Source organism: Pan paniscus, chromosome X (genome assembly GCF_029289425.2).
Source record: "Pan paniscus chromosome X, NHGRI_mPanPan1-v2.0_pri, whole genome shotgun sequence".
NCBI classification, from domain to species: Eukaryota; Metazoa; Chordata; class Mammalia; order Primates; family Hominidae; genus Pan; species Pan paniscus.
Genome location: NC_073272.2, coordinates 146,209 through 173,287, shown reverse-complemented (window position 1 = coordinate 173,287; position 27,079 = coordinate 146,209). Strand labels below are relative to the sequence as shown.

Sequence of the window (27,079 nt, the reverse complement as noted above, 5' to 3'; positions counted from 1 at the left end):
CAGCCTCGTCCCCTGGGTAGTTGATGGGGGGAGGAGGACGCAGCGGGTTCCCTGGGTAGTTGATGGAGGAGGACACAGCCCCGTCCCCTGGGTAGTTGATGGAGGAGGACACAGCCCCGTTCCCTGGGTAGTTGATGGAGGAGGACACAGCCCCGTCCCCTGGGTAGTTGATGGAGGAGGATGCAGCCCCGTCCCCTGGGTAGTTGATGGAGCAGAAGGACGCAGCCCTGTCCCCTGGGTAGTTGATGGAGGAGGACACAGCCCTGTCCCCTGGGTAGTTGATGGGGGAGGATGCAGCCCCGTCCCCTGGGTAGTTGATGGAGGAGGACACAGTCCCGTCCCCTGGGTAGTTGATGGAGGAGGACACAGCCCCGTTCCCTGGGTAGTTGATGGAGAAGGACACAGCCCGTCCCCTGGGTAGTTGATGGAGGAGGAGGACACAGCCTCGTCCCCTGGGTAGTTGATGGGGGAGGAGGACGCAGCGGGTTCCCTGGGTAGTTGATGGAGGAGGACACAGCCCCGTCCCCTGGGTAGTTGATGGAGGAGGACACAGCCCCGTTCCCTGGGTAGTTGATGGAGAAGGACACAGCCCCGTCCCCTGGGTAGTTGATGGAGGAGGATGCAGCCCCGTCCCCTGGGTAGTTGATGGAGCAGAAGGACGCAGCCCCGTTCCCTGGGTAGTTGATGGAGGAGGACACAGCCCCGTTCCCTGGGTAGTTGATGGAGAAGGACACAGCCCCGTCCCCTGGGTAGTTGATGGAGGAGGATGCAGCCCCGTCCCCTGGGTAGTTGATGGAGCAGAAGGACGCAGCCCTGTTCCCTGGGTAGTTGATGGAGGAGGAGGATGCAGCCCCGTCCCCTGGGTAGTTGATGGAGGAGGAGGACGCAGCCCCGTCCCCTGGGTAGTTGATGGAGGAGGACGCAGCCCCGTCCCCTGGGTAGTTGATGGAGGAGGACACAGCCCGTCCCCTGGGTAGTTGATGGAGGAGGACGCAGCCCCGTCCCCTGGGTAGTTGATGGAGGAGGACGCAGCGGGTTCCCTGGGTAGTTGATGGAGGAGGACGCAGCCCCGTCCCCTGGGTAGTTGATGGAGGAGGATGCAGCCCTGTCCCCTGGGTAGTTGATGGAGGAGGACGCAGCCCTGTCCCCTGGGTAGTTGATGGAGGAGGACACAGCCCGTCCCCTGGGTAGTTGATGGAGGAGGACGCAGCCCTGTCCCCTGGGTAGTTGATGGAGGAGGAGGATGCAGCCCGTCCCCTGGGTAGTTGATGGAGGAGCAGGACGCAGCCCTGTCCCCTGGGTAGTTGATGGAGGAGGACACAGCCCGTTCCCTGGGTAGTTGATGGAGGAGGACGCAGCCCTGTCCCCGGGGTAGTTGATGGAGGAGGAGGACGCAGCCCTGTCTCCTGGGTAGTTGATGGAGGAGGAGGACGCAGCCCTGTTCCCTGGGTAGTTGATGGAGGAGGACGCAGCCCGTTCCCTGGGTAGTTGATGGAGGAGGAGGACGCAGCCCCGTCCCCTGGGTAGTTGATGGAGGAGGGCGCAGTACGGTTGCTGATCCCGTTAACTGTTTCAGGGGGTGTTTTAACGTCACGGAATGAGATCAAATGTCCACCTCGCAGGTTGTGTAGAGATGCAAGCAGGAGACTCTTGAGTGAGTGTTCTGGGGCCTGCGGATATACTGGGTGAGGGGAGTGCTGGTGCTGAGTTGGGCCAAGAGCCCGTGGGCGTGGGCTGTGCACCGGGTGAGGGGCTGAGGCGTGTCCGCAGCAGTACCTGGTGGTCGACCCCTTCTCATGGCTGTGTGGTTGCCTGCCCTGCCTCTGCCTCTCAGAATGTGAGTCTTCCGGGCTCCAGGGACAGGGTTGCCTGTGGACGGCACCTGTGCCTCTCCACGTCTGAGCTCTCAGGCGTCTGGGGTGCGCGGCTGCCCTTTTCCCCAGGTCCGTGCCAGGTGTGGTGGGGTCAGTGGTGTGGCTCATGGGAATCGGGAGTGGATCCTCGCTGGGCTCTCAGGCGCCTCGGGCACGTAGCTGCCCTTGTCCCCAGGCCCCTGCTCGGTGTGGTGGGGGCTCAGTGGCGCAGAGCAGCCACCCAGAGTGGGGTCCGTGGCAGCATGGTGTGGCCTCCTGGGTGGAGGTGGCCCCTGCAGTGGAGTACGTGTGTGGTCCCCCGCAGGGATTGCAGTGTGTCCTCTCCCAGCTGGGATCAGGTGGCCTCAGCACCGTCGGCCCTAGAGAGGCCCCGTGTATTGTCCGGGTGAAGAAGGCGTTCGATGCTCCCAGGTTCTAACTGAGCGCTGTCTGTCGACTCTTCAGGTTCAGACGCGGAAAGAAGAGCCTCTGCCCCCGGCTACGAGCCAAAGCATTCCGACCTTCTACTTCCCCAGAGGACGCCCGCAGGACTCCGTCAACGTGGATGCCGTCATCAGCAAGATCGAGAGCACCTTCGCCCGGTTCCCCCACGAGAGGGCCACCATGGACGACATGGGCCTGGTGGCCAAGGTGCGTGTCAAGCGTGGGACGTGGAGCAGCTGAGGTGGTACCGCGGGCATGTGAGGGTGAGGCCGAGCGGCCGAAGCGGGTGCGTGTCACACGAGTGTGAATGAGGCCGAGTGGCCGAGGTGAGTGCGTGTCACACGAGCGTGAGGCAGAGCGGCCAAGGCAGGTGGGTGTCACACGAGCGTGAGTGAGGCAGCGTGGCCGAGGAGGGTGCGTGTCACACGTGTGCGGGAGCGGCCCAGGTTTTCTCTGAGGTTATAGTTGTGGTCTGAGGTTTGCTGTCTGGTTGCTGCTGTGTGAATTCTTAAGCATCTGAAACCCGAGTGGGAATTCCGTCTGCATTCTCATCCTGAGGCTGTGAAGAGCGCAGGCCCGCCCTGTGCCACCCTCCCCTTCTCTCCCCTCTGGGGCCAGTGGCGCCAGCTCTCGTGGCTCTCGGAGGCCGTTCTGCACCCTCCTGGCCTTGCCCCTTTCTGCCCGAGGAGCGGCCATCCCAGGCTGGGCAGCTGTGGACCCCTGTCTCCCGGCAGCAGCCCCATGGGCCCATTTCTAGACCCACCCTGAGTGCTGCAGCGCGGCGTGCATCATTCGCCGCCTGCTTTCCTTCTCAGCTGCATGCTTTCCAGGCTGACCGCGTGAACGCCCGCAGATGGAGCACGCTCAGTTTAGTGTCTGTGCGTTACCAAGGCAAGGCCTACACCAGATGCGTGTCTGGACCCCTGGTGGGCGGTTGTGTTTCCAGGGACCTGTGCCTGCATCTCCAGCCTCCTGCCCTCCAGGTGGAGTCGCTGGCCAGCGGATGCTCCCACTCCTCCAGGTCAGAGCCCCAGAGCCTCGGTGCACGGTACATGTGAGCCCCTCAGGGTGAGACCCCTGCCCCCCAGCACTCTTGCAGCTGTGAAGGGGGTCCTCGGGAGTGAGCAGGTTTTTGTTTTTTGGGTTTGCTTGTTTGAGACAAAGTCTTGCTCTGTCGCCCAGGCTGGAGTGCAGTGGTGTAATCTCGGCTCACTGCAACCTCCACCTTCTGGGTTCAAGTGATTCTCCTGCCGCAGCCTCCCAAGTAGCTGGGACTATAGGCATGCACCACCATGCCTGGCTAATTTTTATATTTTTAGTAGAGATGGGGTTTCACCATATTGGCCAGGCTGGTCTTGAACTCCTGACTTCAAGTAATCCGCCTGCCTCGGCCTCCCAAAGTGCTGGGATTACAGGCGTGAGCCACTGCACCTGGCCGGTTTTTGTTTTTTTAACTTATTAATACAGTCTATTAAATGAGTTGGTTTGGGGATGTTAAACCAACCTTCCATTCCTGGCATAAATTCCTCATGGTCGCTGTGTCTCATCTTTTTTATATGTTGCTGGATTCCAATAATTTTGCAACTGGATTCACAGAGAAGACAGTGTTTGGTAGTTTTTTTGTGAGTCCTTTGTCTGGTTTTGGTTTTAGGGCAATACGGGTCTGAAAGAACACATTAAGAAGTGTCCCCGCCCTTTTTCTATTAGGGATTGTGTTTTTAAAGTATTTTTAAAAGTTTTGTTTTATAAATATGTAAAAACCTCCATGGTTACAAAGTGAACACTAACAAACCAGACACATTCAGGTAAGTCCAGGTTCTGTCCCTGTCTGTGCTGTTTCTACCTGGAGGTAATAGTTTCCATAGCTTTGGTTTATCCTCTTATTGTTATTTTAGCTTTTAATATGAGCAATTACGTACAAATATGTGTATGAGTATGAACATACATACTTCTTGCAGTTCTTAGAGAAAAATTAGCATGCTGTTGTACACTTGCATATTTGTTTTTGCTAAGTCACTCGGTATTTGTAGAGGTGTCCCTGTCTTGTACGGCAGTGTGGGGCCATGAAAGGACCAGATAAGTGACAACCATGCAAAACCATCTTCCAGTAAAAATTAGGATCATTCTATAATCATTTTTGTTGAAATATTAGAAACTTTCTTACAGTCGGTTGCAAACATGTAGTGAATGAAAAGAACTAATATTTACCTAGTATGCTGTCATTTAAAACACCAGAAACATTAAGAATTGTTTTATCTCTCAGTAAAAACTTGCCAAAAGTAGTTACAGGAGTGCCATCTCCTTGTCCCGTGTGGAGCGAGCACCTGCTCCGTGCCCTGGCAGACTCTCTCGACTTTACACGCCTTGCTCAGCTTCCGTGTTTTATGCTTGGTGCTCTTGAAGTTGTGGGGCATCTCTGAGAGTTCCTTCACTGGGAGGTCTCTTTGCTGGCATTCCGTCTGCTGGGACACCTTCATCCTTTTCAGTACAGCCTCCGTCGTGTGGAGAACTCACCCCCGCGGAGTGCGCCCGGCCCCACCCACAGGGTCTCTGCGAGCCTCCCGCTGGGTCAGTCACCTCTTTTGCAGCTCACGTGCTGCGTCCGCTTCGGGTCCTACAAAGCCGCTCGCGCAACGCAGTGAGGTTCCTGCATGGGATCCATGTATTCCCCTCAGTGCTTCCCCGCCACGGCGCCCCCCCACCCAACGCGGTGCTTCCCCGCCAGGGCGCCCTTCCCCACGATGCTTCCCCGCCTCAGCGCCCCTCCCCACGCGGTGCTTCATCCCCACGGTGCTTCCCCTCCACGGCGCCCCCCCCCACCCCCCGTGGTGCCGCCCCCCACAGCACCCCCCCCCGCAGTGCTTCCCCGCCACGGCGCCCCCCCCCACACGGTGCTTCCCCGCCTCAGCGCCCCTCCCCACGCGGTGCTTCACCCCCACGGTGCTTCTCCCCCACGGTGCTTCTCCCCCACAGCGCCCCCCCACACGATGCTTCCCCGCCACGGCCCCCCCCCCCCACCGTGGTGCCGCCCCCCACAGCGGCCCCCCCCCGCGGTGCTTCATCCCCACGGTGCTTCTATCCCACGGCGCCCCCCCACACGGTGCTTCCCCGCCAGGGCGCCCGTCCCCACGATGCTTCCCCGCCACGGCGCCCCCCCCCCCACCGTGGTGCCGCCCCCCACAGCGGCCCCCCCCCCCGCCGCGGTGCTTCCCCGCCTCGGCACCTGGTTCTCACGTGCGCGCTTCATGTCGTTTTCCTTCCAGGACTCAGTTCTCGGTGTCACCTCGCTTCCACGCACAGCGGCACTGGCCTTGGTGGCCGTCTAAGGTAGTGAGGCTTTAAGACTTGAAAGAACCTGGTCCGTTGGCTGGATGTCACGTTTGGTGGTAAAAAGCAAGTTTTGTCGTTGTCTTCGATGCCCCAGAGAAGCAGGGTGACCTGGGTGTGACCCAGCGGGGCAGGGGAGAGCTCTGAGACTGAAGTTGTGTCGCTTGCAGTGTCTGCACCGCTGGGAGTCCGAGAGACACCTCCACAGGCCCCACTGTGCCTGCACGCAGCGACCCGGCCCTGCAGGCGGAGAGCATGGTGCTCGGGCACCCACCGTGACTGTGGGCAGAGGCCAGCAGGGTGTGCACTGTCGCGACTTAATCCACCTGCGCTGTGGCGGCAGAACGCTGTGAGCGTCCAGCGTGTGTGGGGGCCGCAGGCAAACTTCAGCTTCCCCGAGAGGCTGCTGGGCCTGTCTGGGTGACGCCCAGCTCGCCGCCATGTGCAGATGTCCGTCCACGTCTCCATCGTGTGCCTTTGGGACGGTTTTCTGTGAGCCGGGCCCCCGGCCCAGGGGCCGAACGAGTAGGGGTGGCATCATCATCACGCTTCCCTGCGTGAGGCCCGCGCCGTTTCGAGTTCTTCCCGTCGCGTGAGTGACTGAGTGAGGGCCGGGAGTCACAGCTCCACACGCGTGTTGTCAGGCGGGTGGACTTTGGCCGGCGGCTGCTTGAGAACTCATGTCTGAGGGGACTTTGAGTTTGATGAGGGGCGTCCCGCCGTGGATCTTAGCCGTGGCCGTGCAGTGAGGTCCGTGTGTGCCTTCTCCTGGCCCGGTTCTTCCTGTCTGTGTGAGTCAGGGCTGATCTCATACATCACTTCCTCCCTTTCATCATTTTCACTCCTCTGTGTTTTCTCTGAAGCCGTTTGAAACAGAGTCATCAGCTCCTTCACCTCCACCAAACTCCACCCCCTCAGCTGCCCCCACAGGAAAACACACTTTTCTCTTTGTTAATTTCCTTCAAACGTTGTTGGCTAATTCAAGGTTTTCATTTATGGAGACTATTTTGATGATTTACATTTTTTCTAAAAATTTTTTGCATAACTTAGAAATTTCTTGCTCTAAAGCTTTTCCTTGTCTTGTACGATTTACAAAATCTTGATCGTATCTGCATCATATATAGACACTTTCTTGACAGAATCATTTATTCCTGGTTCCTTTCTTGATCCGTCATGCTACACACTAACGTTTATCTCTTTCAATAAGCACCTGTCAGTGTTACAGATTATTTCAGTTCTTTCCCTCATGAATTTCTACGGTCATCTTTTTTACATACACTTCCTTCTGTCATTTTTTTTAGTTTATTGAATAGTTTTTTGTTTTGTCAGCTGTATTGTCATATAATTACACACCCTAAGATTCACCAATTTTAAGTGTACAATTTGATCCGTTTTGGTAAAGCACACACCTGGGTATCCATCCTCATAGGCAGGACCGGCCATTTGTCACCTGCCGCGGGTGTCCCGCGTGCCTCCTTTTGCGCCTCCTTTTCCGCCTCATCAGTCCCCTCTTTTCTCCCTGGCCCGGGCCAGCCGCAGATGTGCTTCCGGTCGCTGTAGCTTTGCCTCTCTTAGAATTTCACATGAGGACTCTTGGAGCATTTTGTCTGTGGTTTCTCACTTCTTCCTGGCAGCATCTTTATTTTAAATTTTATTTTGAATGGACAAGTAATATTTGTGTATACAGGGTACAGCAAGATGTTTCGCTATGTGTGTGTTGAGGACTGATTAAGTCCTGTGGTGTGGATAGTGTGGGGCTATAGCTGTGTGGCTGGCCGGGGCATGGTGTCTGTGGGGTTCACTGTGTGTCTGGTGGGGTGTGGATACTGTGGAGCTCGCGTGTGGCTGGCCAGGGCATGGTTACTGTGGGGCTCGCCGTGTGGCTGGCTGGGGCGTGGTGTCTGTGGGGTTCACTGTGTGTCTGGCGGGGTGTGGTTACCATGGGGCTGGCGGGGTGTGCATACTGTGGAGCTCACTCACGTGTGGCTGGCCGGGGCGTGGTTACTGTGGAGCTTGCGTGTGTCTGGCGGGGTGTGGATACTGTGGGGCTCGCTGTGTGTCCCTGGCCGTATGGGCAGTTTCTTTTCTATCACTGAGTAGCTTCTGCTGTGTGTGTGCTCCATCTCTCCCCTGTTCCAGGGTTGATAGACGTCTGGTTGCTTTGGTTTTTGCTTCTTGTGAGTAAAGCTGCTGTGTGTCTGTGCACTGATTTACGCAGACATGCTTGCATTTTCCTGAGGTGATTAATACCGCAGAGGTGAGCTCTGCCTCATCTGGTGGCCACATGTTTAGTTTTGTAAGAAGCTATAAAACTGCTTCCAGGGCCCAGGAGTGGTGGCTCACTCCACTAATCCCAGCACTTCGGGAGGCTGAGGTAGGCAGATCACCTGAGGTCAGGAGTTCGAGGCCAGCCTGGCCAACATGATGAAACCCCATCTCTACTAAAAATACAAAAATTAGCCAGGTATGCTGGCGGGCGCCTGTCATTCCAGCTACTCGGGAGGCTGAGACAGGAAAATCGCTTGAACCCGGGAGGTGGAGGTTGCAGTGAGCCAAGATCGCACCACTGCACTCCAGCCTGGGCGACTGAGCAAGACTGTGTCTCTAGGCAAAAAAACAAAAAAAACAAAAAAACCTGCTTCCGGGGTGGCCCTGAGTGACGCGTTTCCAGGCAGCAGCGTTGACCCCTGCGGGCACGTGGCCACACACTTTGCCTTTAGCCGTTCTGCGTGTGTGCAGGCGTCCTGTCCTGGCTGCGCTCCTCATTTCCCTGATGTACGTGTTGACCACCTTACGTGTTTCTTTCTCATCAGTTTGCCTTTTTTTCATTTCGGGGCAGCTGTGTTGAGATATAACTGATGTGGGATGCATGGTGCGTGTGGAAGGTACAGTTCAATGAGCTTTGACGTCCGTACCCACCCATGAAACTATCCACAGCACCAAGACAATAGGCGTCCCTGCATCCTTGCGCTTGAGCGGGCACGTGCGCTGGACTTTTCTCTGCTGCTTTCTGACGCGCACCTGCCCTCATCCCACGCTACCTCAGGCCTCCTTTCTGTCAATATGGATTAGCCGGAATTTTCTGGAATTTTATGTAAACAGAATCAGACAGCAGGCACTTTTTTTATTATGGTAAAATTCACATAACAGAATTCACCACCGTAACCATTTGGAGCACAGAACTCGGAGACGTTTGTTGCACATACAGCACGGTGTTCCATGTGCGTGTGTGGAGGGCCGGATCGCGTGGTGTTCCGTGTGCGTGTGCAGTTCCACTTCCGGCTTTCTGGGGAACCTGCACGCTGTCTTCCCGAGTGGCTGCGCCGTTGTTCGTTCCCACCGTGTGAATTTTAGAGCCGGCCCCTCCGTTGCTACGACAGCCTGCTGGGATTGCATCGGCATCCTGTTGACTCTAGATGAACTTGGAAGAATCTCGACCATATTGAGGCTTCCGTCTCATGAACGCGGTCCAGCTCTCCCTTATTTCAGGCATCTTTCACTTCTTTCAGTACGCCTCGTAGTTTGGTCTTGTTCACGGTTCATCACATTGATACCCAAGCATTTCCTGTTTCTGATGACACTGTACGTGGTATTTTTTTACTTTAATATGATTGTCAATTGTGAATGTTGAGAAGCACTGTTAGGTTTTATATGTGGACTTTGCATTTTCTGACCAAGTTTAACTCAGTCATCGGCTCTACCGGCTCAACCTTTAAGTCCGGCAGAGTCTCTAACGCACGGTCAGGTCATCTTCAGGTGAGCACAGTTCAGCCCTTCTCTTCTCGTCTGCATCTGTGTCTCCTCCCTGACTTTCTGTACACAGGCTCGGCCCCCCAGTGCAGTGCTGGAAAGCCATGGAGAGCACGCCCCTTCCTGCCTCGGGCTCAAGTCGTCCCTGACGCAGCGGCCCTGCCTGGCGTCCTTCATCAGACTCAGGAGGCCCCTTCCCTTTTGGTTTCTTGTTTGCTGGGAGCTCTTGTTTTTTTTTTGAGACAGGTTCTCATTCTGCCCCCGGGCTGGAGTGCAGTGGTATGATCTCAGCTCACTGCAGCCTCGACCTCCTGGGCTCCAGTGATCCACCCACCTCAGCCCTCCCGAGTAGCCGTGACTACTGGCACCACACCTGGCTGATTTTCTCTTTTTTAGTAGAGACAGTGTTCTGCTATGTTGCCCAGGCTGGTCTGGAACTCCTGGGCTGGAAGGGTCCTCTTGCCTCAGCCTCTCAAAGTGCTGGGGTGATGACAGGCATGAGCCACCACGCCTGGCCTCAGTTTACTTTTTAAAATTATAGAAGTGCCTTGAAGTTTGTCTGGGATGCTAGATGTGTATTTCTGCGTGTATTGAGGGGGCAGTGAGGTTTTCCTTTGGTCCTGTAAAAGGTGAATGGACCTGACTGACGTCTGAGTGTGAAGGCAGCCCTGGTCCTTGGGTGAGCTCCCGGTCCCTGTTCCACCGCAGCGTGTCACGCTTCTTCTGTGCATCAGCTGTGCATTGCCCGGCCACGCAGGGGTTGCGTCTGCGGTCATGAAGTACTGGTCTTGACCTGACTGACGTCTGAGCGTGAAGGCAGCCCCGGTGTTTGGGTGAGCCCCTGGTCCCTGGGTGAGCCCCCGGTCTCTGGGCGAGCCCCTGGTCTTTGGGTGAGCCCCCGGTCTTTGGTTGAGCCCCTGGTCCCTGGGTGAGCCCCGGTCTTTGGATGAGCCCCCGGTCTTTGGGTAAGCCCCTGGTGTTTGGGTGAGCCCCCGGTCTTTGGGCGAGCCCCCGGTCTTTGGGCGAGCCCCTGGTCCCTGGGTGAGCCCCGGTCTTTGGGTGAGCCCCCGGTCTTTGGGTGAGCCCCCGGTCTTTGGGCGAGCCCCTGGTCCCTGGGTGAGCCCCGGTCTTTGGGTGAGCCCCCGGTCTTTGGGTGAGCCCCCGGTCTTTGGGTAAGCCCCCGGTGTTTGGGTGAGCCCCCGGTCTTTGGGCGAGCCCCTGGTCCCTGGGTGAGCCCCGGTCTTTGGGTGAGCCCCCGGTCCCTGGGTGAGCCCCTGGTGTTTGGGTGAGCCCCCGGTCTTTGGGCGAGCCCCTGGTCCCTGGGTGAGCCCCGGTCTTTGGGTGAGCCCCCGGTCTTTGGGTAAGCCCCCGGTGTTTGGGTGAGCCCCCGGTCTTTGGGCGAGCCCCCGGTCTTTGGGTGACCCCCCGGTCTTTGGGCGAGCCCCTGGTCCCTGGGTGAGCCCCGGTCTTTGGGTGAGCCCCCAGCCCCCAGTCCCTGGTCCACCACATGTTGTCACACTTCTCCTATGTGTTGGGTCCACATTGCCAGGCCTCGCAGGGGTTGCATCTGCGCTCGGAAGGACTGGCTTGCGGTCTCCTTTTCTTGTGATAGCTTGGTCTGGTTTAGCATCGGGGGGATGCTGGCCTTGGAGAGTTGCTTGGAAAATGTCCTTTAGAATTCACTTTTCTGGAGCCATTTGTTTAGAATGGGTGTTATTTTTATTTGAAAGTTTGGTAGAACTCATCAGTGAAGCCATTTGGGACAGAGTTTTCTCTGTGGGAAGGTTTTTAACGACAGCATGAATTGTCTCAATAAACACAGGCTGTCTGTGTCATCTTTTCTCTTTTTTTTTTTTTTGGAGACAGAGTCTTGCTCTGTCACCCAGGCTGGAGTGCAATGGCACCATCTCACCTCACTGCAACCTCCACCTCCTGGGTTCAAGCAATTCTCCTGCCTCAGCCTCCTGAGTAGCTGGGATGACAGGCATGCGCCACTACGCCCGGCTAATTTGTGTATTTTTAGGAGAGACGGGGTTTCACCATGTTGGCCATGCTGGTCTCGAACTCTTGACCTCAGGTGATCCACCCGCCTTGGTGTCTCAAAGTGCTGGGATGACAGGCGTGAGCCACCGCGCCCGGCCACTGCCACCCACTTTTAGACCATCGGATCTCACAAGAACTCAGGATTACGAGAGCAGCAAGGGGGCTGTCCACCCTCATCACCCAGTCACCCCCCAGCGGAGCCCTGCTCCAACACTCAGGATCACAGTTCCCCGTGAGACTTGGGTGGGGGCTCCGAGCCACAGCCCACCACTGGTTCAATTGACCCTGAGGACTCCTCCGGCTCCGCGACGTCACTCGCTCACGTAGCTCGGCCGCGTTTTCACATCTTTACGTGTCTGCAGCTCGTCCTCTTGTCCCGTCACCCGCCGAGGAACGCATGCTGAACTTGCCGGCTGTGGTTGTGGCGTGCTCCTTTCTCCTCTCACACCCGTTGGTCGGTGTTGGCGTGCCCTGTGCGACTGTAGACGCTCGGGACTTTGTCTGCCTCGCGAGTCCCCCTCAGCAGCACCATCACGCGGGCCTTGGGGCCAGCGGTGTTTCCTGCTCAGGGAGCTACTCTGAGGTCAGCAGAGCCATAGTGGAATAGGGTTCAGCAGTACACGGGTAGACGATCCACACAGAGCAAGATGTGTGAGTCCCACACCCGTGGGCTGAGCGAGGGAAGCCAGGTCTAAAAGTCTGCAGATGGCTGGGTCCCGTTGCCGTGTCCTGGAAAAGGTGAACCGGAGCCACGGGGAGGAGGCCTGGGGGCTGTTGCCGTAGCGGGATGCAGAGGGGCGGAAGGGACTGTCAGGGCTGGCGGCCTCGTTCTCTGTCCTGGCCGTGCAGGTGGGCGTGCCGCTGCGTTGCCGGGCCCCACAAGGAGTCGGTCTTCCTGTGTGTCGATCACGAAAAGACTTTTAAAAGTCAGATCAGGGTATCTGATATTTTATTCCCTTTCCAATAAGGATTTTGTAACATTCAGGTAAAACTGCTTTCCTTTGTATCTTTTGCATTTTAGAGTTGATTATCTCCATTTACTTTAGGATTATTTTAAATTATGAGCTAATTCATTTGGAGGTAATTTTCGGGTTTGGTGTGGTGGGGGTACTGTGTGCCCAGCACTCTCCCGCTCAGTTCTCATCCCCCAGACGCCGGGGGTGCAGCTGTCTCTGGTTGCAGTGTCATCACTGTAGTCCCAGCACTTTGAGAGGCCAAGGCGGGAGGATGGCTTGCGGCCAAGGGTTCCAGACCAGCCTCGGCAACATAGTGAGACTTCACTGTAGAAATTTAAAAAATTACCCAGGCATGATAGCGCACACCTGTGGTCCCAGCTACTTGGGAGGCTGAGGTGGGAGGATTGCTTGAGCCCGTGAAGTTGAGACTGCACTGAGCTGTGATCACACACTGCACTCCAGCCTGGGCAACAGCAAGACCGTGTCTCGAAAAACAAGTAGAATAAAAAATGGATCACGCTGTGATCACACACTGCACTCCAGCCTGGGCAACAGCAAGACCGCGTCTCGAAAAACAAATAAAATAAACAATGGATCACGCTGTGATCACACACTGCACTCCAGCCTCCAGGTCTGGACACATGAGACGCTATAGCCTGCACGGCTGGATAGATCTGATGCTCCATCCCTGCCACTGGGTCATGACGGTGTGTCTTGCACGCGGTGAGGAGCACAGATGTGAAGGCTCACACATCCCCCCATCCCTGGGTGTTGAGCGCTTGCGGTTTGAAACCTGCACGGCCTGTGAGCCAGAATGGTCTCATGAGGTCAAAAGCGTGGGACTAGCAGCAGTCCGAGGGCCCGGTGCTGCACCCGGCTCGTTCCCTCCCACCGCACCGGGACGCCCTTCCGGGTGGCCAGGGCTGAGCTCCGTCAGGATCCTCATCACGGGAGCCGGCACGTGCCTGTGCGTCCTGCGGGGCCTGGCCCCTCCAGCTGCACATGGCTGCCTTCGAGTCATCCACAGGTGCGCCAGCCGGAGAGCATCCTTTCCCATAGCCGCAGTGCAATCCCTGCTGTGGCGCGCAGCCCCCTCCGCAGTCCCCCACGCCCCCCGTGGTCACTCCCGCCCTGCACCTGTCAGGACGACTCTGCCACAGTTTATTCCTCCAGTCCCCGCTCTGGCGTCCGGCTCCTCTCGCCTGGGGCACCGTGAACCAAGCAGCCGACGTCCCCATCCGTGCAGGCTCTCACGGGCACGGGCCCTCTTCCCACTGGTGTGCTTCTGGGAGGACGGATGCCCTGGCCGGGCCACGGGGCTTTATGCTCAGCCGCCCCGTGGGCCGCTTTCCCGGCAGCTGCGCGGCGTCCCAGTTCCCCCAGCGATGCAGAGGACACCCAGCTGCCTGGCAGCCTCGCGGGACCTGGTGTCTTCAGTCCTTCTTGTCTCAGCCACGCGTGTCATGTTCTTGTTGCCACCTCTCCGTGTCCCGTGAACCCCGCCCTCGCCAGTGCCAGCACTGGGCGCTTCCCCTTGTCTACGGCCGCCGTGCACCCCTCTCCGGAGGGCAGCGCATGTCCAGACTCGGTCGTGTTCGGGCCTGTTTCTCACTGATGCTTAAAATTCTGCCTCTGAGTCCCTCGTCAGAATCTCGCCTGGCAGAGACATTTCTCCCTCTGTGTCATGTCCTGTCATGGTGTTCACTGTGCCGGTAGCTGACCCTGAGTCCCGTGCTGGGGCGGTGCAGCGGTGCTCTCTTCCTTCAGGGAGTGCACGTGTGGCCCGTAAAAGAAACCTTGGCCGCGGCAGAGCCGGGCAGCGTCCCTCGTTTCCTTCCAGGAGGGCCGCTGTTTGGCCTTTCACCCTTCGGGCTGGGATCCCCTGGTATTCAGTTTGTGTGAAGTGTCTTTGCCTGTGGATATTCCACGGGGCTCTGTCCCGACTCACTTCCTTCCCTTGCTCCCTTAGGCCACCGGTGCCTGATGGAGACTGACTGAGTCTTCATTACTCTGACTTTACAGGAAGGGTTGAAACCGGGCGGTGGGACTTATATCCACCAACTTGGTCCCCCTGTGAGTTCTTTTGTGTTCCCTGGTAAGTTTTCACATAAGCCTGTCCGTGTATACTACTAACCCCAAAACAACAGGCCCTCGGTGCATGTGGATGGGGATTGCCGGACTCTGTGGGTGGGGATGGCGTGGACTCTGGGTCAACAGAGTCGTCTGGAGGAAATTGCAGTCTGTGAACTCAGCAGTGAGGTCCACCTCACCACATTGAGGTCGTCTTTGATTTCACCCAGCCGTGCCCTGCAGTTTGCTTTGTAGACACTGTGTGTGATTTTGGTTCCATTTTTTCGTAGTTTGATTTTTCATGCTCTTGATAGATGGCATTATTGAAGATTTTATTTTTAGTTGTTTGTTGCCAATATATTGGAATAATTTATTTTTGCATATAGTCCTTGGATCCAGCAACTTTGCTGAAGATACTTATTAATTCCCGTATTTGGTAAGCGTTTGGATTATCTACACAGTGTGTTGCTTGTGAATTATGACGGTCCTGCCTCTTCTTACCCGTCGTCGTATCTTTCAGTCTTTCCCTTGCCTGCTGCCCTGGCTCGGCTGTCCAGGCGGCCTTGGTGGTGACACTGTCCTCTTGTTCCCAGCACAGGGAGGAAGTGTTCGTGTGTCATCGCTGTCTGAGCAGCTGGGGTGTTTCGTAGAGGCCCTTTGTCTGAGCATTCAGGCTGCTGTCACGAAACACCATAGCCCGGGCAGCTCGTCACCAGCAAGACATTTACTGTTCACAGGTCTGCAGGCTGGAAGATCTCGGTGTGGCAGAGTGGTGCCTGGTTCATCGACGGCGCCTTCCCGCTGCGTCCTCACGGGGTGGAAGGGGTGAGGGACAGCTCTCTGGGGTCCCTCAGAAGGGGACTCATCGCATTCATGAGGCCCCACCTCCCAACACCATCGCCTCGGGGGAGAGGATTTCAGCACGTGGATCTTGGGGACCCAGGCATTCAGGCCATAGCACCCTTTATGAGAAGAAGAGTGTCCCTCCTGATTCTGGTTTCCTGCTCTATTATCATTATTAGATATTCTTGTTCTATTATTGCCGAGTTGGACTTGCTACTGGGTGTTCTGTGTGGGATTTCTGCCTCTGCTCTCCAGTGATAACTGGCCTGTGACTTCCTGTGTCCCTGACCGCGTCCAGGCTGTGCCAGCCTCGGAACAGGCACTGGGAAACGCCCCTCGTTTTTCTTCTCCAGGGGAACGCATGTGTGATTTCTTCCTTCAATGTTTGGTCGACTCATGGGAGCAGCCTTTGGGGGCTGGAATTTTCTTGGTGGGACAGTTTTAAATTATGGACACAATTTCTTGCAGAAACAGCTCTTTCAGATTTTCTATTGTAGTTTATTTTTTGACTTGTTCATCAGGGAGTCTGTTTCAGCAGTCATCTGACTTATAGGCATAAAGTGATTCATGAGCATCCACTATCTGATGTTTGTAGGATCTGTAGTTACAGCTGACATGGCTAATCTGTGTTTGCTCTTTTTTTTTTTTTTTTTTTTTTGAGACAGAGTCTCTCTCTGTCACCCAGGCTGGAGTGCAGTGGTGTGATCTCGGCTCACTGCAACCTCCACCTCCCAGGATCAAGTGATTCTCCTGCCTCAGCCTCCCGAGTAGCTGGGATTACAGGCGCCTGCCACCATGCCAGGCTAATTTTTGTGTTTTTAGTAGAGACGAGGTTTCACCATGTTGGCCAGGCTGGTCTCGAACTCCTGACCTCAGGTGATCCACCCCCCTCAGCCTCCTAAAGTGCTGGGATTACAGGCATGAGCCACCGAGTCCAGCCAGGGTTAAGTAATTTTTAAGAAATCTTTCAAATCATCGAGTTTTGATTTTGTTGATTTTCTGCTACTATTTACTTTGCGTTCCATCTCTGCCATGTATTTGTTCCTTTGGGGTAGAAGTGTAGACGATCGATTTTAAACTTTCCTTCCTCACGCGTGTATTTAAGGCTGTGAACCTGCCATGGGTCGCTGCTGTAGGTGCGTCGCACACATTCCATGAGATGTTTCTGTCGACGTCCGATTCACCGCGTTGCCTGGCTGACGGGGCCATTTATTCCCGTACTTACTGGTTCTTAGTACATGCCGCTTGATTTCCAGACGCTGGGGATGCAGCCGCCTCTGGTTACAGTCCCCACGCGTGGTCTGCGGTCAGGGGAGACTGCGTGCCCGGCACTCCCACGCTCAGCTCTCATGACTGTTTGAAGGCTGAGCGAAAGCCACGTTGAGTTTGCAGACGCCCGGACAGGCCTCACTGAGCGTGCAGTGTCTTTCTGCAGCAGAGGGTGTCTGGGCGGCGTCGGTCAGGCGCGAGGTACGCAGCAGGAGCGCCGGCGTCCAGGCCCCGCTGACTGCCCACTCCTGCCCTCTCTGCCCCAGGCCTGCGGCTGCCCCCTCTACTGGAAGGGGCCGCTCTTCTATGGCGCCGGCGGGGAGCGCACGGGCTCCGTGTCCGTCCACAAGTTCGTCGCCATGTGGAGAAAGTGAGTCCTGGGCTGGGCAGGGGGCTGTGTCGGGAGGGCGGAGGCGTCCCCGGGTCCCCGTGGTGCCAGGACGGGTGCCCCCTGAGGCTGCCGCAGTGAGAGGAGAAACCCTTGTACGGGCACAGGCCTGGCCGTCGTGTGTGGCCACCTGTCACGCACCACGTGGAACACCACACACGTGTTCCACCCTGCGTCTGCGGGGTCGAAAGCCACCCCCCGTGAGGGTGGCGCCCAGTCATCCTGTCCTTCCAGAATCCTCCAGAACTGCCACGACGACGCGGCCAAGTTCGTCCATCTGCTCATGAGCCCCGGCTGCAACTACCTGGTGCAGGAGGACTTTGTCCCCTTCTTGCAGGTGAGAGCCCGCGTCTACACCACAGACCTTATCCCTCATGGGAGGGCCGGCGTCTACACCACACGCCTCATCCCTCACGGGAGGGTCCGCGTCTACACCACACACCTCATGGGAGGGCCCGCGTCTACACCACATGCCTCATCACTCACGGGAGGGCCCGCGTCTACACCGCATGCCTCATGGGAGGGCCGGCGTCTACACCACACCCCTCATCCCTCACGGGAGGGCCGGCGTCTACACCACACACCTCCTGGGAGGGCCCGCGTCTACACCACACGCCTCATCCCTCACGGGAGGGTCCGCGTCTACACCACATGCCTCATCCCTCACGGGAGGGCCGGTGTCTACACCGCACACCTCACGGGAGGGCCCGCGTCTACACCACATGCCTCATCACTCACGGGAGGGCCGGCGTCTACACCACATGCCTCATCCCTCATGGGAACGTCCGCGTCTACACCACACACCTCATCGCTCACGGGAGGGCCCACGTCTACACCACATGCCTCATCCCTCACGGGAGGGCCGGCGTCTACACTGCACACCTCACGGGAGGGCCGGCGTCTACACCACACACCTCACCGCTCACGGGAGGGCCGGCGTCTACACCACACACCTCATCGCTCACGGGAGGGCTGGCGTCTACACCACATGCCTCATCCCTCACGGGAGGGCCGGCGTCTACACCACACACCTCACGGGAGGGCCGGCGTCTACACCACATGCCTCATCCCTCACGGGAGGGCCAGCGTCTACACCACATGCCTTATCCCTCACGGGAGGGCCCGCGTCTACACCGCACGCCTCATGGGAGGGCCCGCGTCTACACCACATGCCTCATCCCTCACGGGAGGGCCGGCGTCTACACCACATGCCTCATCCCTCACGGGAGGGCCGGCGTCTACACCGCACGCCTCATCCCTCATGGGAACGTCCGCGTCTACACCACACACCTCATCGCTCACGGGAGGGCCGGCGTCTACACCATATGCCTCATCACTCACGGGAGGGCCCGCGTCTACACCATATGCCTTATCCCTCACGGGAGGGCCCGCATCTACACCACACACCTCATGGGAGGGCCCGCGTCTACACCGCACACCTCATCGCTCACGGGAGGGTCCGCGTCTGCAGCGTCCACACTGCACACCTCACGGGAGGGCCGGCGTCTACACCACGCGCCTCCTGTCTTCCCACCCGCAGGACGTGGTGAACACGCACCCGGGGCTGTCGTTCCTGAAGGAGGCGTCCGAGTTCCACTCGCGCTACATCACCACGGTGGGTCCCCAGCGGAGGGGCCGTCGGTTCCAGCGCGGGGCGCGGGTGTTTCTGCAGCGGCCGCCGCGGGGCTTCTGCGGACGGGGCGGGTGGGGCCCGGGGGTCCTGAGCTTCCGGAGGAGGCGGCCGCGCTCTGGGAGAGTCTCCACCCGCCCGGTAGCCCGGTGTTGGGGGGACTCTGGTTTTCCGGGGTGGCTGCGCCCCCTTCCCACCTGTCCTGGGCCCGTGTAGCTCCGGGGCATCCCGGCCAGACCCTCCCCGCTTTCCGCGGCCTGGGGCGGCGCCTCCCGCAGGGCCCTTCCCGCTGCCCCCGCTTGTGCCCTGGCGGGCCCCGTGCGGCTGAGACCAACGGCGCGCCCCTCTCCCGGCTCCCGGTCTCCGTGCGGGGCGAGGCTCCTGGGGGTCTGCACACCCACCGCACTGACGGCGCCCCCGCAGGTCATCCAGCGGATCTTCTACGCCGTGAACCGGTCCTGGTCCGGCAGGATCACCTGCGCCGAGCTGCGGAAGAGCTCCTTCCTGCAGGTGCGGAGCGGCCCCCTGCCCCCTGCCCCCTGCCCCCTGCCCCCTGCCCCCTGCCTTGTCCCTACCCCTCCTACCTCCACTCCCTTCCCTTCCCCCTCCCTCCTCCCCCCTCCCTCCTCCCCTCCCTCCTCCCCCCTCCCTCCTCCCCTCCCTCCCCCTCTCCCACCCCCACCCCCACCCCCACCTCCACCGCGCTCCCAGCCCACCCCCAGGCCTGTGAGCACTGGAACCCCGCCGCCTGCGGTTGGGGGTCCACGGTTGATCTAGGAGGCGTGTGGGGCCGTACTGGGCACCACCCTGAGGGGGAGCCGAGCCCTGACTCCCCCAGAGCTGCCCCCCACCCCCACACCCGTTTAGGGAGCCGCCCCCATGCTGGAGCTCCCCCCACCGCAGAGTTGCCCCCACTCGCAGTGCCCCCCGGCCCCAGCTGCCCAGTCCCCCCCACCCACGGAGCCGCCCCGACCCTGCCAGCCTTCCCTGCCCCGCCCGCAGCCAGGCGGACTTGGGGCGTCCCCGCAGAGGCCCCGCGCTCAGGCCGCCTGGGTCCCTTGGCAGAATGTGGCGCTGCTGGAGGAGGAGGAGGACATCAACCAGCTGACCGAATTCTTCTCGTACGAGCATTTCTACGTCATCTACTGCAAGTTCTGGGAGCTGGACACGGACCACGACCTGCTCATCGACGCGGACGACCTGGCGCGGCACAATGACCACGGTGCGCGGGGGCACAGGGGCGGGCGGGCCGCGCGGACACCGAGCACACCCTTCTCTCAGGGCCTGCGGGTCTGCAGCTGCCTCTCCTCCCGCACTCCCCGCTCTGTGTCTGCAGCTGCCTCTCCTTCCCCACTCGCTGCCCCGTATCTGGGTCCCCGCGTGCGCCTCTGCCCGAGGCCTCTGCCTGCCGGCGTCTACAGGGTCAGTGTGGGCCGCTGGTCCTGAAGCTCCTGGCCCGAGGGCCAGCAGCGCTGTGGGGCTTCCTTGTTAACACCCGAGCAAGGGCGGGCAGACCACACGCCTTCCCTCAGGAGCTCCAGGTTGCAGCCCCCAAGGCCTGGAGCAGTTTCCATCCAATCCCGGACTAGGTGGCGCCCCAGGCTTAGCGGTCCTTCAAATACCTCCGCGGGAGCCGGTGCCGCCCAGGTGTCCTCAAAGCGGCCACCGCCTCCCGGCCCCTCTAAGAGTCATCCACACTTGCAGGAACTCAAAGCGGCCTGTGGCCTGTGGGGCTTGAGTTTTCTAAAGGATTCTTTTAAGTGCTTTTTACCCCAAAAAACCATATGACCAAGACTGTTTCCGAATTGCGGTGGCATCTGTTGTGTGTGATCGACTCATATACGCCTGGTTCCCTGAACGTGAGCGGCACCCGTCTGCGTCTCCCGGGGCTGGTCCTGGGTCGCGTGGCCGCAGTAGATCCCTGCGTCGGACGCGCACCTGAGCAGACCTAGCATTCCCTGGATTTGTCCTGCGCTCAGTTCAGGGAGCCACCTGCGCCCTGGGCCCCTAACTAGCCACGAGGAGAGCACAGCTCCACAGCGCCGGCCCGTGTGGCCTGAGCCAGCACCTGCACAGCTGGGAATCGGCCCAGAAACAGGCGCTCACTGTCCCTGTGAACCCCCGGCCCGGCCCCAGCTTTCTGCGTTCCTCTGGAGCCCACTCTGGGTCCCAGGGCAGGATGCCGTGTGCGGCCGGGCTGCCCTGTTTCTCACGCACTGCGGCCTGAAGCGGGGGGCGGCACCTTGGCTCGTGCGTCCCAGGGACACCGGTGACTGCAGGGATGGCCGCCCAGGCTGCGGGACCTTCTCGTGGCGGCCCGAGCTGACAGCGACGGTGCTTTCACTCCTGCCTCCCGTTGCTGAGGTCTCACTCCCGCCTCTCCTTGCTGAGGTCTCACTCCCGCCTCTCCTTGGTGAGGTCTCTCTCCCGCCTCCCGTTGCTGAGGTCTCTCTCCCGCCTCCCGTTGCTGAGGTCTCACTCCCGCCTCCCGTTGGTGAGGTCTCCCTCCCACCTCCCGTTGCTGAGGTCTCACTCCCGCCCCGTTGGTGAGCTCTCACTCCCGCCTCTCCTTGCTGAGGTCTCACTCCCGCCTCTCCTTGGTGAGGTCTCACTCCCGCCTCCCGTTGGTGAGGTCTCACTCCCGCCTCCCGTTGGTGAGCTCTCACTCCCGCCTCCCGTTGCTGAGGTCTCACTCCCGCCTCCCGTTGCTGAGGTCTCACTCCCGCCTCCCGTTGCTGAGGTCTCACTCCCGCCTCCCGTTGGTGAGCTCTCACTCCCGCCTCCCGTTGCTGAGGTCTCCCTCCCGCCTCTCCTTGGTGAGGTCTCACTCCCGCCTCCCGTTGGTGAGGTCTCCCTCCCGCCTCCCGTTGCTGAGGTCTCACTCCCGCCTCTCCTTGGTGAGGTCTCACTCCCGCCTCCCGTTGGTGAGGTCTCCCTCCCGCCCCGTTGCTGAGGTCTCACTCCCGCCTCCCGTTGCTGAGGTCTCACTCCCGCCTCCCGTTGCTGAGGTCTCCCTCCCGCCTCCCGTTGCTGAGGTCTCACTCCCGCCTCCCGTTGCTGAGGTCTCACTCCCGCCTCCTCTTGGTGAGGTCTCACTCCCGCCTCTCCTTGGTGAGGTCTCACTCCCGCCTCCCGCTGGTGAGGTCTCACTCCCGCCTCCCGTTGGTGAGGTCTCACTCCCGCCTCCTCTTGGTGAGGTCTCACTCCCGCCTCTCCTTGGTGAGGTCTCACTCCCGCCTCTCCTTGGTGAGGTCTCACTCCCGCCTCTCCTAGGTGAGGTCTCACTCCCGCCTCCCGTTGCTGAGGTCTCCCTCCCGCCTCCCGTTGCTGAGGTCTCCCTCCCGCCTCCCGTTGCTGAGGTCTCACTCCCGCCTCCTCTTGGTGAGGTCTCACTCCCGCCTCTCCTTGGTGAGGTCTCACTCCCGCCTCCCGCTGGTGAGGTCTCACTCCCGCCTCCTCTTGGTGAGGTCTCACTCCCGCCTCTCCTTGGTGAGGTCTCACTCCCGCCTCTCCTTGGTGAGGTCTCACTCCCGCCTCTCCTTGGTGAGGTCTCACTCCCGCCTCTCCTAGGTGAGGTCTCACTCCCGCCTCCCGTTGCTGAGGTCTCACTCCCGCCTCTCCTTGGTGAGGTCTCACTCCCGCCTCCCGTTGGTGAGCTCTCACTCCCGCCTCCCGTTGGTGAGCTCTCACTCCCGCCTCCCGTTGCTGAGGTCTCACTCCCGCCTCCCGTTGCTGAGGTCTCACTCCCGCCTCCCGTTGGTGAGCTCTCACTCCCGCCTCCCGTTGCTGAGGTCTCACTCCCGCCTCCCGTTGCTGAGGTCTCACTCCCGCCTCCCGTTGCTGAGGTCTCACTCCCGCCTCCCGTTGCTGAGGTCTCCCTCCCGCCTCTCCTTGGTGAGGTCTCACTCCCGCCTCCCGTTGGTGAGGTCTCCCTCCCGCCTCCCGTTGCTGAGGTCTCACTCCCGCCTCTCCTTGGTGAGGTCTCACTCCCGCCTCCCGTTGGTGAGGTCTCCCTCCCGCCCCGTTGCTGAGGTCTCACTCCCGCCTCCCGTTGCTGAGGTCTCACTCCCGCCTCCCGTTGCTGAGGTCTCACTCCCGCCTCCCGTTGCTGAGGTCTCACTCCCGCCTCCCGTTGCTGAGGTCTCACTCCCGCCTCCCGTTGCTGAGGTCTCACTCCCGCCTCCCGTTGCTGAGGTCTCACTCCCGCCTCCCGTTGCTGAGGTCTCACTCCCGCCTCCCGTTGCTGAGGTCTCACTCCCGCCTCCCGTTGCTGAGGTCTCACTCCCGCCTCCCGTTGCTGAGGTCTCACTCCCGCCTCCCGTTGCTGAGGTCTCACTCCCGCCTCCCGTTGCTGAGCTCTCACTCCCGCCTCCCGTTGCTGAGGTCTCCCTCCCGCCTCTCCTTGGTGAGGTCTCACTCCCGCCTCCCGTTGGTGAGGTCTCCCTCCCGCCCCGTTGCTGAGGTCTCACTCCCGCCTCCCGTTGCTGAGGTCTCACTCCCGCCTCCCGTTGCTGAGGTCTCACTCCCGCCTCCCGTTGCTGAGGTCTCACTCCCGCCTCCCGTTGCTGAGGTCTCACTCCCGCCTCCCGTTGCTGAGGTCTCACTCCCGCCTCCCGTTGCTGAGGTCTCACTCCCGCCTCCCGTTGCTGAGGTCTCACTCCCGCCTCCCGTTGCTGAGGTCTCACTCCCGCCTCCCGTTGCTGAGGTCTCACTCCCGCCTCCCGTTGCTGAGGTCTCCCTCCCGCCCCGTTGGTGAGGTTTCAGTCCCGCCCCGTTGGTGAGGTCTCACTCCCGCCTCCCGTTGGTGAACCTTTGGTTGAAACGTGTTTGTTTCCGTGATCACACTCGAGGTCTCTCTCTCCGTCTAAAAGCTGAACCTTTGAGGCCTGAATATTCTGCTCTTTGCAAGTCGGTCTTGGAGCCGCGGTCAGCTTTGCACTCTGTGGATTTCATGCTGGACTTGGCTGTGCTCGACGGGAAAGCGTGGTGGGCCCCTAGGATGGGCCGTGCAGGGGCATTGGGGCCCCGGGGCTCTCCCAGACCCAGGCGTCCTCTCTGCTTTTCGGTCCCCACCGCATCCAGTCTCGGCTCTGGGGGGTGGTGACGTCGGGGCCGAGGCACGGTGCGGGCTGCCCATCAACCGCATTCCTTTCCAGCCATTTCTACCAAGATGATAGACAGGATCTTCTCAGGAGCAGTCACACGGTACGTACCGCTCAGGCGCCTGACGGCAGCCATTGCCCCTGCAAGGACCCCGGTCCCCCTCCTCATCGTTGCCTGACATGAGCTTTTTGTGTCCCGACAGCGAGTGGTTGTCACCCCAGGCCCTGGCGAGGGGGGCACGTGTCTCTGTCACGTGAATCCCTAGTGGGGGGGGGGGGTGGCACAAGACTGTCACGCGAGGTCTGAGGAAGGGGGTGGCCCAGGCCCCAGGTCGGGGGTTCTTGTCGGGCGCTGGGCCTGAGTGAGCAGTAACGAAGGTGCACTCCTGACCCCGCCTGGATCTGGGGAAAACCCTCTGGCCACGGGGCCTCCACCTCCTCCCCGGAGGGGCAGGAGGAGGGGCAGGAGGAGGGCCGGGCCCGGGGGGCTCCCCTCACCGAGGCGCGTGGACAGGGGCTCCGTTCCTGTGAAGCTCTCCCTGACATGCATTTTCGTCTCTCCATCCTGGCTTTGGATCTAGAGGCAGAAAAGTGCAGAAGGAAGGGAAGATCAGCTATGCCGACTTTGTCTGGTTTTTGATCTCTGAGGAAGACAAAAAAACACCAACCAGGTGGGTTCCTGCTGCGGCATGCGTTTGTCCCAGTGGAGGGGCCGGGAGCCGCCCATGTGACATGTGTCCCCAGGCGGATGCCTGCATGCCCGGTGGGGGCTGCACAGCACGGGGACGCGTGCACGCCCGGTGGGGGCTGCAGGGGACGGGGACACGTGCGCGCCCGGTGGGGGCTGCAGGGGGCAGGGGGCAGGGGGCAGGGGGCAGGAGATGCGTGCGCGCCCGGTGGGGGCTGCAAGGCACAGGGGGGACGCGTGCACCCCCGGTGGGGGGCTGCCCCAGGGGCTGCAGGTCACGGGCTGGGAGGGCCCAGGGCAGGGGCTGACAGAGCTCGCCGTGCCGCAGCATCGAGTACTGGTTCCGCTGCATGGACCTGGACGGGGACGGCGCCCTGTCCATGTTCGAGCTCGAGTACTTCTACGAGGAGCAGTGCCGAAGGCTGGACAGCATGGCCATCGAGGCCCTGCCCTTCCAGGACTGCCTCTGCCAGATGCTGGACCTGGTCAAGCCGAGGACTGAAGGTGATGCCCCGTGAGGGCACGGCCCAGGGTGAGGGGACGGACGGGCGAGAGGACGGCCCAGGGAGAGGGGACGGACGGGAGGGGGGACGGCCCAGGGTGAGGGGACGGACGGGAGGGGGGACGGCCCAGGGTGAGGGGACGGACGGGAGGGGGGAGGGCCCAGGGAGAGGGGACGGACGGGAGGGGGGACGGCCCACGGTGAGGGGACGGACGGGAGGGAGGACGGACCAGGGTGAGGGGACGTCCCTGTGAGGCGCTGTCCCTGCTGCGGGGGGACACTGGGAAAGGGCCACTCCTACTGAGTTTGTGAGGAGGGCCAGCACCACAGGTGCCTAGTCTCACAGTGCAAGAACCTCCTATTCGGGGCATCGACACCCCCCGAGGGGTGACCTGGAGAACCTAGGGCCGGAGCTCACTGGGGACGTTGGCACTGGGCTGAGGGAGCAGTTGCCACGTTCGTGCTGATGCCGCACAAGGTGGTCCTCCCCTCTCACCCCCCCATCTCCTCCCCTCTCACCCACCCCCGTCTCCTCCCCTCTCACCCACCCCCGTCTCCTCCCCTCTCACCCACCCCCGTCTCCTCCCCTCTCACCCACCCCCGTCTCCTCCCCTCTCACCCACCCCCGTCTCCTCCCCTCTCACCTCCCGTCTCCTCCCCTCTCACCTCCCGTCTCCTCCCCTCTCACCCCCCGTCTCCTCCCTTCTCACCCCCCGTCTCCTCCCTTCTCACCCCCCGTCTCCTCCCTTCTCACCCCCCGTCTCCTCCCTTCTCACCCCCCGTCTCCTCCCCTCTCACCCCCCGTCTCCTCCCCTCTCACCCCCCCGTCTCCTCCCCTCTCACCCCCCCGTCTCCTCCCCTCTCACCCCCCCGTCTCCTCCCCTCTCACCCCCCCGTCTCCTCCCCTCACCCCCCCGTCTCCTCCCCTCTCAGCCCCCCGTCTCCTCCCCTCTCACCCCCCCGTCTCCTCCCCTCTCACCCCCCCCGTCTCCTCCCCTCTCACCCCCCGTCTCCTCCCCTCTCACCCCCCGTCTCCTCCCCTCTCACCCCCCCGTCTCCTCCCCTCTCACCTCCCCACCCCCCGTCTCCTCCCCTCTCACCCCCCACCCCCGGCTCCTCCCCTGTCACCCCCCACCCCCGGCTCCTCCCCTCTCACCCCCCACCCCCCGGCTCCTCCCCTCTCACCCCCCACCCCCCGGCTCCTCCCCTCTCACCCCCCACCCCCCGGCTCCTCCCCTCTCACCCCCCCGGCTCCTCCCCTCTCACCCCCCCGGCTCCTCCCCTCTCACCCCCCCGGCTCCTCCCCTCTCACCCCCCCGGCTCCTCCCCTCTCACCCCCCCGGCTCCTCCCCTCTCACCCCCCCGGCTCCTCCCCTCTCACCCCCCCGGCTCCTCCCCTCTCACCCCCCCGGCTCCTCCCCTCTCACCCCCCCGGCTCCTCCCCTCACCCCTGTTCCCCCCACACCATCGCCCCAGCTCCTCCCACACCATCGCCCCAGCTCCTCCCACACCATCGCCCCAGCTCCTCCCACACCATCGCCCCAGCTCCTCCCACCCACCCCCGTGCCCTCTAAGGCAAAGGGGAGCCCCACCGTCCACGCCGCCTGGCTTCCTTCTGCATCTCAGAATCCAGCTCTGGGACTTTCACTTTGGAAATGGCTCTGAGGCCCGGGCACCGCCCTGCAGCCCTGCCCCTCCCTGGCCATGGGGCTCCTCCTGCTGCTCAGTGTCCCCGGGACACCCTCTGGCCTCCGCCTGCACGGGGAGCTCCGTTCTCTGTAATTTCAGATCCAGGAGTGCCCCTGCTGGCCGTGCCTCCCTGCGCCATGTCCCAGTCCACGCATCCTTGGGGCACCGGTGCCCCTCGTCGCCTCCGCATCACGGCCTCCCACGCCTCCGTCCCCACCCAGAACCGGGACACTCGCGTGTCCGCCTTTCACGTCAAACACGTGACGTGAGAGCCCGGAGCTTCGTGCCGCGTCCTTAAGCACGTGTGACAGGACGCGCGCACCCCACACCCAGGCCCCGAAGGTGAGACCGGGCTCACGCGCCTTGGACGCACTCCCCTCCCCGCAGGGAAGATCACGCTGCAGGACCTGAAGCGCTGCAAGCTGGCCAACGTCTTCTTCGACACCTTCTTCAACATCGAGAAGTACCTCGACCACGAGCAGAAAGAGCAGATCTCCCTGCTCAGGGTGAGTGCGGCGGGCACGC

The 27,079-nt window shown here is 60.8% G+C and overlaps 1 protein-coding gene across 3 annotated transcripts in view; it reads left to right on the top strand.

The window, feature by feature from the left end:
- The window catches only part of LOC117977740 (serine/threonine-protein phosphatase 2A regulatory subunit B'' subunit beta), a 64,063-nt gene that overhangs the window by 30,155 nt on the left and 6,829 nt on the right, over positions 1–27,079 (top strand). For all 3 annotated transcript variants that reach the window (XR_008622774.2, XM_055106400.2, XM_055106401.2), the window contains exons 2-11: positions 2,319–2,504; positions 16,822–16,925; positions 17,178–17,280; positions 18,484–18,558; positions 18,997–19,083; positions 19,639–19,795; positions 23,730–23,778; positions 24,257–24,346; positions 24,692–24,867; positions 26,942–27,060. Coding sequence is in view for 2 of the 3 variants with exons in the window: in XM_055106400.2 (XP_054962375.1) it covers positions 2,319–2,504; positions 16,822–16,925; positions 17,178–17,280; positions 18,484–18,558; positions 18,997–19,083; positions 19,639–19,795; positions 23,730–23,778; positions 24,257–24,346; positions 24,692–24,867; positions 26,942–27,060 (1,146 nt within the window). In the remaining variant the exon portion in view is untranslated. The remainder of the gene's footprint in view (positions 1–2,318; positions 2,505–16,821; positions 16,926–17,177; positions 17,281–18,483; positions 18,559–18,996; positions 19,084–19,638; positions 19,796–23,729; positions 23,779–24,256; positions 24,347–24,691; positions 24,868–26,941; positions 27,061–27,079) is intronic.